This window comes from Lithobates pipiens, unplaced genomic scaffold, assembly GCF_037356315.1.
Source record: "Lithobates pipiens isolate NorthernLeopardFrog02 unplaced genomic scaffold, aLitPip1_a1.2 Scaffold_25, whole genome shotgun sequence".
Classification (NCBI taxonomy): domain Eukaryota; kingdom Metazoa; phylum Chordata; class Amphibia; order Anura; family Ranidae; genus Lithobates; species Lithobates pipiens.
The window spans coordinates 219983108-219995129 of record NW_027507787.1 but is presented as its reverse complement, the minus strand read 5'-3'; the positions used below and the strand labels follow the sequence as shown (position 1 = coordinate 219995129).

Genomic DNA, 12022 nt, shown 5'->3' with positions numbered 1-12022 from the left:
TGTTATTACTGCAAAATAAAACCTTTTAAAAAAGGACTTTATCCGTGTCAGTGTTCAAGTCGTTGGGTATCAACCCTGGGAACCCCTAGACGTGGAAGAGCAGGCCAAGAGAAGGCAACTGGTAAGCCCAATAAGTCAAGGCCGCCCTGCAACGGGTTTTGGCCGCTACACTAACTTTTGAAAAGACATTAACACATGGTAAAGCTTAGATCTGAGATTTTAGTGAGTGGGTTTACATCTACATTAATGCTATTATGATCATCATAAAGCAATTAAATATTTAAAAAGTCCAATAAAAAATTATTTGGAAAACATTAACACTATGAACTGCAGTTATAAGGAATTTAGGTATGCAAAATAAATATGAATTTTCTTTAGTGTTTCTTTGAGCGTCCGTAGCACTCAAATTCCATGGATTTCATTAGCAGAACATGAGAACTACAACTACTAATTATTATTGATGGAAAGCTGCCAGGGTGTAATAAAATGCAAGTTAAGGACAAAGGCCTGAATGTGCAGTCAGAATGACCCCTGAGATTGAATTTATAGACGTTTTTCATCCTTACTGGAAGGAAAGAGTTTATTTTACTTACAAGACGAAGACAAGCTGTATTTTTAGCTTCTAAATACAGGATTGTGCCTTCTATAAAGGGCCAAGAGCCTTTCAGACACTGTGTAAATACGGAGTGCCAAGAATATAGTCTGTGTTTTTAGAGCCTAATTTAGTAGGAGAAAATGTGGCTCATCTCTCTATCATACAGTAAAAACTGCGGGGGTTCCAGTGGGCAAAACAGCGAAACAACTATTAACATTGCATTCTGTTTTAACCACTTCAGCCCCGGAAGGATTTACCCCCTTTCCTGACCAGAGCGTTTTTTGCGATTCTGCACTGCCCTGCTTTAACTGACAATTGCGAGATCGTGCAACGTGGCTCCCAAACAAAATTTACGTCCTTTTTTTTCCCCACAAATAGAGCTTTCTTTTGATGGTATTTGATCTGCGGTTTTTATTTTTTGCGCTATAAACAAAAAGAGCGACACTTTTGAAAGAAAAAAAAAAAAAAACGTATTTTGCTATAATAAATATCCCCAAAAAGTATATAAAAAACATTTTTTTTTTGCCCAAGTTTAGGCCGATATGTATTCTTCTACATATTTTTGGTAAAAAAAAAACAGAAACGCAATAAGCGTTTATTGATTGTTTGCACAGGTTATAGCATCTACAAAATAGGGGATAGTTTTGTGGCATTTTTATTAATTATTTTTTTTTTATTAGTAATGGTGGCGATCAGTGATTTTTATCATAAATGCGACATTTTGGCAGACACATCGGACAATTTTGACACATTTTTGGGACCATTGGCATTAATACAGTGATCAATGCTATAAAATTGCATTGATTACTGTAAAAATGTCACGGGCAGTGAAGGGGTTAACCACAGTTGTGTAGGCGTTAAGTGTTCCTAGGGTCATGTTTCTAACTGTATGGGGGCGTGGCTGTGTGTGACACCACACTGATCACTGCTCCCGATGACAGACGATCAGTGTCCTGTCACTAGGCAGAACGGGGAGATGCCGTTTACATCAGCATCTCCCCGTTCTTGAGCTCCGAGACACGACCGCGGTCACGGAGCCCTCGGCAGCCGTGCGCACGGCGGGGAATACAAAGTAACATACGGGTACGTTACTTTGCCCAGCCATGCCATTCTGCCACCGTATATTTATAGGAGCCTGTCCTGAACCGGTTAATGTGTTGCTAAACCCAGAAGCCTGCATTCACTATACTCCGTCTCCCACTATACATGGAAATGCTATTTATTAAATATAAACTGCTTAAGACTTTATCTCATCAGCAGTATATAGCAGTCTTGTGACTTCTACCAGTGTCTGGTTAAATCTTGTAGGAAGAGTTTTTATTCTCCCCTGACCCTCTGTCTGGACAGTGCCGACTGGCCCTGTGCTGATCACATGCACCCTCCCAAGAAAAAAAAACAAAAGGAAAAAAAAAAAACTCTAGCAATACACACCAAACTGAGCATGTGCAGAGTGCCCCCAAGGCTCTGTAATATCAGCAGATGGAGTGGGGACAGTAAACGGTGGTGACGATCAGAAAAGACATGATCAGACTTTTTACACAAAGCAGATTAACCCCTTAAGCTCCACAGTGAAAACAACAAGCATTCTTTACTGCTGTGGGTTTAGTAACACTTTAAACCAGGACTAAAGGGGGATTTACCACGTTATGTGCATCACAGAAGAGATATTTTGGGCAGAGTACCTCTAAAGTCATTGGGTACATATTGTAGCCCTTGCTGTATATTTTCAAATTCAATGTTAAATGTGCTTTCCCAACTGGGCACCAAACCCCTCCCCCTCTGCAATACTGCATTCTTGTGTAGCACCCTGATGTTTAGGCGGGGTTGCTCTTTAATTTATCTGCCAAGTGATAGTTGCCTTGGCCGATTGATAGGTCAATTGGTTTCACCCCAGTTCTGGAATTGCTGCGCTTCTCGCTTCTGTCATGAGATGTCCTGGTATCTGGTGGCATTAGATAAACCAAGGGCATTGCAAGGACAGATTAGGAATATATGGGGCGTCTCAGCCAATGGGCAGGGATTTGCTTGGGTCCTTTGGCCTACTGGGAAAGCCTGTTTGGGTGGAGTCAGGTGACTCCACCTGGATGGCTGGGTAGACATGGGTCATACAAATACTCTTTATTGTGATACTTTATCTAAAATTTTATACAATGTTTTATATTTGCATGCTCAATGTACTTTTTGTATCTTGCAAATATGTTAACTTGTACTGCATGTTATCACAAAAAAAAAAAAAAAAAAAAAAAAAAAAAAAAGGAGAAGTTCAATAACTAGTATAAAAAAAAAATAAAATGAAAAAAAAAGCACACCACACACACTACGAGTGTGTAGGTGGTTTCCGGCTCGCTGCATTTTTACCACGGGTTAATACCACATCTATAAGATTTCTCTCTCCAGAACATAACTTCTTGCACTCTCAAGGACGCAAAAATTCAAAATGAAAGACAGATTGCAAAAGATATTAGGACAAACCCCAAAAAATTCTTCAAATATATTAATAGTAAAAAGGTCAAGTCTGAGCATGTAGGCCCTTTACAAAATAATCTGGAGTTGGTGACTGGGGACAAAAAGAAGGCTAATTTATTAAAAACTTTCTTCAGCTCTGTGTATACAAAGGAGCATGGGGGAGCTCATGTTCATAAGGGGGTGGTAGTGACGCAGCCCCAAATCCACAATGGCTCATAAGTGATATGGTCCAGAAATATTTGGACAGAATAAAGGTGGATAAAGCACCTGGACCTGATGGCATCCACCCACGGATCCTAAAAGAATTGAGCTCTGTAATTTCAAAGCCATTGTATCTAATTTTTAGGGACTCATTAATGACAGGAATAGTCCCACTGGATTGGCGCAGGGCCAATGTGGTGCCTATACTTAAAAAGGGAACAAAGTCTTTACCAAGTAACTATAGACCTGTTAGTTTAACTTCTATAGTTGGGAAGATACTGGAGGGATTAATAAAAGACCACATAGACGAGTTCTTGCAGGAAAAAAAAAAAATATTTTAAGCAACAGACAGCATGGATTCATGAAAGACAGAAGTTGTCAGATAAACCTGATTTCTTTTTATGAGGTAGTAAGTAAAACCTTGGACAGAGGGGTGGCGGTGGACGTGGTATACTTGGATTTTGCAAAAGCATTCGATACAGTTCCGCACACACGGCTCATGTGTAAGGTAAAGTCTACAGGTTTGGAATTATCAATTTGTAAATGGATAGAAAACTGGCTAAAAGACAGAATTCAGAGAGTAGTGGTTAATGATTCTTACTCTGAATGGTCTAAGGTTATCAGTGGTGTACCCCAAGGTTCAGTGCTGGGACCCTTACTTTTTAATACCTTTATAAATGATATTGGGTCTGGGATCAAAAATAAAATTTCTGTCTTTGCAGATGACACCAAGCTATGCAGTGGAATAACGTCCTTACAGGATGTCTCCAATTTACAAGCCGACCTCAATGCTCTGTCTAATTGGGCGACTATGTGGCAGATGAGGTTTAATGTGAAAATGTGGAATAGACTCCCTGCAGAGATGGTTCTGGCCAGCTCAGTGGATTGCTTTAAGAAGGGCCTGGATTATTTCCCAAGTGTACATAATATAACTGGGTACTGACATTTATAGGTAAAGTTGATCCGGGGAAAATCCGATTGCCTCTCGGGGGATCAGGAAGGAATTTTTTCCCCTGCTTTAGCAAATTGGATCATGCTCTGCTGGGGTTTTTTGCCTTCCTCTGGATCAACTGTGGGTATAGAATTGGGTATATGCGATTGTATATTTTTTTTATTTTTATTTTTTATTTTTTGTGGTTGAACTTGATGGACATGTGTCTTTTTTCAACCTGACTAACTATGTAACTATGTAACTCTCAATGGTACAAGCATGAAATTACCACATAAGAGAAACAAGGGAGATTCCACCAATAAACTGTTAGTAAAGATGTGGATTTCAGAGCGTTTGCTAAGGACAGAAATGCCCTATTACCTGTCCATTGATTGATTCTCTGTGGGCACGTTGGCTTTTCTAACATGCCCACAGAGAATCAATCAATGGACAGGTAATAGGGCATTTCTGTCCCTAGCAATGTTGAGAGAGTTTAATTCAAACAGTAAAGATGGTTGCTCAGCTAAAATTAAAATGAGAGTGGGGGTAAAAATTATCAATATAGACTTGATAGGTAATTAAAATGTGAACCCCCACACTATTGTTTGCTTAGGTTTATATAAAATCAATCTGGAAATTGCAGCTCAGGACACCAATGACGCCAATTAAAGGGAATATGACAGGTTAAAAAGATGAGCGTTTGCAATGCTAGTTTGCGTTTGATGGTTCCCATGTACTGGCTGTCATCTTGCTTTATTATTAGACAGTAACTAACTGTATCAGTGTTCCGTCTATCACAGATGAGGAGGCGGGGATTTGTTACAATGGATAGATGGGCACAGTGCGGCTGCTAATGGGCATTGTTTGCTGCAGAATTTTCCCACCTTAGGCTTATACACCAGTCAATAAGTTTTCCCAGTTTTTTGTGATAAAATTAGGTGCCTCTGCTTATATTCCGGATCAGCCTATAATCGAGTATATACAGTATTAAAAAAAACAAAAAAAAAAACAAAAAACACACTATAATACTTCTGTCACTTGGCATTCACTATTATAGAGAATGCTAGATATTAACAAAAAAAACCACAACAAAAAAACACTGCTCATCAACATGTTCACAAATATAGAATAGGGAGGAAAATAGTCACTGACAAAGAAATGATCAGTATATAATTTTAATGTTAAAGAGGAAGTAAACCCTGATGAGTTTACTTCCTCTTTCATTCCCTGCAAAGGCAAAGCATAATGGACTACTATACATCGCATAGTAGTCCATTATGTGTCACTTACCTGACACAGGAGCCAGCGAAGTCACTGCTGTCCCCTGTAGTCCGCCGCATCCACCTTGTTGGTGGGGTCTCGCAGCTCCGCCGCTGTCAATCGGCGAAGCCGCGATGACGTCACTCCCGCGCATGCGCACGGGAGCCGACACGCGCGGCAGCTCCGTCGCTGAGAATGCCGCGCTCAGTGCGCCTGCACGCCGCTGTCTATGGCGCATGCGCCGTAGACAGCGGTGCCCGTTTTCGGGCAAATATCTCCTAAACCATATAAGTTTAGGAGATATTGCTTGGACCTACAGGTAAGCCTTAATCTAGGCTTACCTGTAGGTCAAAGTGGTTTGTAAGGGTTTACAACCACTTTAAGTTTATTTTATCAGTAAGAAACAACAAACAAAAAATCCTGAAAAACACATTTCAAAAAAGTTATAAATTGGTTTGCATTTTAAGGAGTGAAACAAGTATTTGACCCCTTTGCAAAACATGACTTGGTGGCAAAACCAGTGTTGGCAATCACAGAGGTCAGAAGATTCTTGTAGTTGGCCACCAGGATTACACACATCTCAGGAGGGATTTTGTCCCACTCCTCTTTGCAGATCCTCTCCAAGTCATTAAGGTTTTGAGGCTGACGTTTGGTAACTCGAACCTTCAGCTCCATCCACATATTTTCCATGAGATTAAGGTCTGGAGACTGGCTAGGCCACTCCAGGATCTTAATGCGCTTCTCCTTTGTTGCCTTGGCCATGTGTTTTGGGTCACTGAAAATAGGTCTTGGATGGGTATTCCAGCAGGACAATGCCCCGGCTTTGGGAAGGAGGTTCTCACCCAAGATTTGACAGCGCATGGCCACGTGCATCGTTCCTTTGATGCAGTGAATTTATCCTGTCCTCTTAGCAGAAAAACACCCACAAAGCATAATGCTTCCAACATGTTTGATGACGGGGATTGTGATCTTGGGGTCACAGGCAGCTTTCCTCCCCCAAACACAGTTGATGTCAAAGAGCTTGATTTTGGTCTCATCTGATCACAACATTTTCACCCAGTTCTCCTCTGAATCATTCAGATGTTCATTAGCAAACTTCAGACGGACCTGTACATGCAAGGATTTCACTCCTTAGTGGCATAGTGTTACCAATTGTTTTCTTGGTGACTATGGTCCCAGCTGCCTTGTGACCATTGACAAGATTCTGCCATATAGGTCTGGGCTGATTCCTCACCGTTCTCATGATCATTGAAACTCCACAAGGTGACATCTTGCATGGAGCCCCAGGCACCTGGAGATTGACAGTTGTTTTGTGTTTCTTTCGATTTGCAAATAATTTCACCAACTGTTGTCACCCTCTCACCAAGCTGCTTGTAGCCCATTCCAGCCTTGTGTAGGTCTACAATCTTGCCCCTGATATCCTTTAACAGCTCTTTGGTCTTGGCCATGGTGGAGAGATTGGAATAGGACTGATTCTGTGGACAGGTGTCTTTTATACAGGTAAATAGCTGAGATTAGGAGCACTCCGTTTAAGAGAGTGCTCCCAATCTCAGCTCATTACCTGTATAGAGGACAACTGGGAGCCAGAAATGTTGCCGATTGATGAGGAATCAAATTAATATTTCATGCATTGAAATGCAAATCAATTAACTTTTTTGTAATGCGGTTTTCTGGATATTTGTTGTTCTTCTGTTTCTCACCGTTACAATAAACCTACCAATACAATTATAGACCGATCATTTCTTTGTCAGTGGGAAAACATACAAAATCAGCAGGGGATCAAATACTTTCTCCCCTCCCCCCCACTGTACACATGAATAGCCAGTGGCAGATCTGGTCTTTACAGTATCAATCATAGGAAGACTATTTAGCAAAGGCGAAAAACAATATGGTGACCCACTACAATACAGTTCCAAACCACATAATAGAAAGCTTACCGTGAAATTTTCCTGTGATTTGTAATTCTCATCCAGGTAAACGCGAGCTCGGTTGTACTCTTTCATGGCATCACTCGAAAGCAGATCTCTGAAATCATGAACAGAGTGAATCAAAGCACTTGAATACGCAGAGTGATCCTTTATGTTTCAAACCGTTTTCTCTGTAGACACTTTAGTGGCCAACCTAAAATATGATCACCATGTTCTACTGTAAAGACATGCTTGTCTACATCAAAATGCGAATTAAAGCTGCCATGTTCTTTGGTGGAAAAAAAAGCGGAAATTCGGTCATTTTTTCATCTTTCCATCAATTAAATCTTCTGCCCTTGTTGTTTTAATTTTGGATGGTATAACATTTTTTTTCTGCCAGTAAATACTTAATACAGCCCACTTCCTGTTTCTTGTCTGGTCATTAGCCTAGACGTATGACACCATGCACAGCTCTCTCTTGTAAAAGTTTGCTAGGAATGGGGGGGGGGGGGGGGGGATGAGTCATAAGAGGGACAATCAGAGCTGCAGAGCTGGAGGTGTGCCTCGGTGTAAATCCAAGAAGTGAACAGACAGCAGCTTCAGCTGCCCACAGTTAAAATGGTTGGAGTCAAACTCAGCGGAGGGAGATTTCTGCAGCATATTTGTGAAGTCCAAAATCCCAATATATATAAAATAATATGCAAAGTGCTTGAAGGGAAGCTTCAGAATGGCAAAGATGTTTTTATTACAAATTATGTGAGCGGACTGCAGTTCCTTTTTAAATTCTCATTGTGATTTAATGAAGCTTTTCTGCATTCGAATGTGAAAGTTGTGGGATTTAAAATGCTGCCCTGTTACAAAATACCCTACTGGACACAGAAATTAAAGACAATTAGTGACAATTTGCATTATGAAAGGACATTAATATTCAGTTTCAACATATTCAAACACTGCAAGTTTAACAATTATAAAAAAAAAATTAACCGGTTCCCATACTAATCTATTTTTATGATGTATCTTGGAGCTGAAAGGCCACCGGAGATGAGGACTGTTGCTGGACTGTTCTACTGACATGCTAATAACCAACACAAAATCCAAATTATGTGCACACAAGTTCTAAATAATGGCAGCTTGCATTTAAGATGAATCTAAACATATACAGTGTTTTCATATTAGGCACTGCTTTACATACATTGGAGCTGTAAGCCAGAATACATTATAAGCATGATGTCAGAGAGTTGGCAGGGCAACCACCGTCAGATCTCAGGTAGTTTTTCCTCTGAATCTCAACTGTGAGAGTCATCAGGCAAAATAAGTAAAGCCAAATATGATAGTAAAAAGGTAAATCTTTCAAAAGTAAAGCTGGCAGAGAACCAGCAGATCTAAAAAAAAAAAAAAAAAAAAAAAAAAAACTGTTATTGTATTCTGACAGTGGGGGTCCTCCATTGTCAGAATACAAAAATCGGTGCTGCAGCTGATTGGCTGCAAGAGCAATGACTGAACGAAAATATTATATACACACATATATATATATATATATACACACATATATACACACACACATATACATATTATATATATTATAGATAGATATTATATGTTATAGATAGAGATATATATCTATATATATATATATATATATATAATATCTATCTACACACACACACACACTATATATATATATATATATTATATGGCACCCCCCTGTCAGAACACAACAGCTCAGCGGAAAGGGGAGGGGGGGGGGGGTTGCTGTACTAACACCACATAGTACAGCGGCTCCTCCCAAGCTCTTCAGTTTTGTTTTTGTTCAGTCCACTGGGTTGAACGGAAAAAACAAATGTGTGCCACACTAAGTGCTCATGCACACGGACGTTTTAAAAAACTGGCTGCAAAGCTAGCTCCGATGCCTGGAAAAATTGTTGTTAAAAACGTGATTTTTACCGCGTTTTGCATTGGCGTTTTTGCGCGTTTTTTAGCGTTAGCGTTAAGTAGCGTTTTTTAAGAAAACACATCTCTTGGCTATAGCACTCAGAAAACAAAGAAAATATGTTGCGCGTTTATGCGCGTTTTCCCGCGATTCGCGTTTTTACAGCTCTAGCTCCACGCCACGGAACGCACTGGTCCTGGGTTTTTTTTACAGCTTAAAAACGCCTATGCCATTTGCAGCTCAAAAACGCCTAGGTGGGCATGAAGCCATAGACTAACATGGACAGCCGTTTTTAAGCTGCAAAAAAAGCTCAAAAAAGTGGCTGTAAAAACGTCCGTGTGCATGAGGCCTTAAAGTGATATTAAAGTCTTTTTTTTTTATAAAAAACATGTTATACTTATCTGCTCTGTGTAGTTGGTTTTGCACAGAGCAGCCCGGATCCTCCTCTTTGGTCTCTTGCTGGCACTCCTGGGGACGCATATTTTATTATTTCTGAAACTTTTTGCTTACAAGTAAAATTCTGTATTTTTTTTTGCTAGAAAATTACTTAGATCCCCCAAACATTATATATATATATATATATATATATATATATATATATATATATATATATATATATATATATATATATATATATATATATATATATATATATATATACATATATATACATATATATACATATACATACACACACACACACACAGAGACATTAGAGAATAAAATGGCGGTTGTTTCAATATTTTACTTCACACTGTATGTGCGCAGTGGTCTTTCAAAACGCAATTTTTGGGGAAAAAAACCTTCAATTTAAAAAGCACTAAACAGTAAAGTTAGCCCAGTTTTTTTTTTGGATAATGTGAAAGTGTGCGTAATTTTAAAGCGTGATATGTTGGGGGTATCCCCAAACTTATCACGCTTTAAAATTACGCACGCTCGTGAAATGGCGATGAAATACTTTACCTAATGTCCATAGGTGACACTCTAACTCTAAACGGGTAACCGTCTGAGATTTTTAGAGGAGGTCTTGCACTAGAATTATTGCTCTTGTTCTAAGGATCGCGGCGATACCTCACATGTGGTTTGAAGACGGTTTACACGTGGGGGCACAGCTAACATACAAGTTTTCTTTGCCGCACAAGCACGGAGGGATGGGGAGCTTTAACCACTTCAGCCCCGGAAGAATTTACCTCCTTCCTGACCAGAGCGCTTTTTGCGATTCGGCACTGCGTCGTTTTAACTGACAGTTGCGCAGTCATGTGACGTGGCTCCCAAACAAAATTGGCGTCTTTTTTCCCCCCTGATCACCCCTGCAGTTTTTATTTTTTGGCTATAAACAAAAAAGAGCGCCAATTAAAAAAATAAATAAATAAAAAAACATGTTCTACTTTTTGCTATAATATCCCCCAAAAATATCTAAAAAATAAATAAAATAAACTTTCCTCAGTTTAGGCCGATACGTATTCTTGTACATATTTTTGGTAAAAAACAAAACAAAAAAAAATGATTAATTGGTTTGCACAAAAGTTATAGCATCTACAAAATAGGGGATAGATTGGTGGCATTTTTATAATTTTTTTTTTTTAAATGGCGGTGATCAGCGACTTTCATCGTGACTGCGACATTATGGCGGACACATCGGACATTTTTGACACATTTTTGGATCCATTGTCAGTTAAACAGCAATCAGTGCTATACAAATGCACTGATTCCTGTGTAAATTACACCGTCAGTGAAGGGGTTAACCACTAGGGGGCAGTGTAGGGCTTAAGTGTGTCCTAGGGGCATGTTTCTAACTGTGGGGGGGGGGGGGGGGCACGTGGCTTTGTATGACAAGTCACTGATCTCCGCTCCGATGACAGGAAGCAGTGATCAGTGACGCTGTCACTAGGCAGAACGGGGAGATGCTTGTTTACATTAGCATCTCCCCCGTTCTTCCTCCCCGTGAGGCAAGCGTAGGTATCCCCGCGGTGAACGAGTCCACAGGACCTGCGACCCGACTCGCGGAACTGGTTGCCTCTTAAAGGGCAACGTACAGGTACGTGATTCTGCCTGTACGAGCCCTTCTGCCGATGTATATCGTTGAGAGGCGGTCGGCAAGCGGTTAAATAAAGGTTTTCTATTTTTTTCCTTTTTACACGGTCCTTTAAAAAAAAAAAAAAAAAAATTCTGATCACTTTTATTGCTATCACAAGGAAGGTAAACATCCCTTGTGACCATAATAGGACGTGACAGGTACTCTTTATGGTGGGATCTGGGTATCCCCAAATCTCTCCACTGCACTTTTTTTTTCAAAACGCCAAGACTGTCGCTTTTGAATACTTTTTTTTTTTTTTTTTTTATCTGCGCCGCTGGCTGCCAAGTAAACCAGAAGTAACGTAGTTTCTGGGTTTCTACATCGGAGACCCAATCAAACCCAAATCCGGCCAGCCAGCTGATGTGCCAGCTGATGCCTCGGGTCTTCCGGTGGGACGGGAGACGCAGGCAAAGCAGCGGAACGACGACGTCCCCTCCCGCTCCTTGTAACAACGCCAGCTTTGATTGTTACTAATAGAAAAGCCAACCGTCAGGGCGATTCCTGTAGCTGCAGGCAACACTCAGGTACATCCACTTAAGCAAAAGGAAGTCCAAGTACTTGATTTTGCAGGAAGTGGTTGAATGATTTTGAAACCAAAGAACAAAATTATCAAATATTGTAGCTTGCTAAGCCTTCCTAGTGGTAGCGAAAGCCA

At 40.2% G+C, this 12022-nt stretch overlaps 1 protein-coding gene across 1 annotated transcript in view; it reads right to left on the bottom strand.

Moving 5' to 3' along the window:
• INPP5A (inositol polyphosphate-5-phosphatase A) overlaps window positions 1-12022 on the bottom strand; it is a 633009-nt gene that overhangs the window by 392001 nt on the left and 228986 nt on the right. The window contains exon 4 of the mRNA XM_077453801.1: window positions 7391-7478. Coding sequence (XP_077309927.1) covers window positions 7391-7478 — 88 coding nt within the window. The remainder of the gene's footprint in view (window positions 1-7390; window positions 7479-12022) is intronic.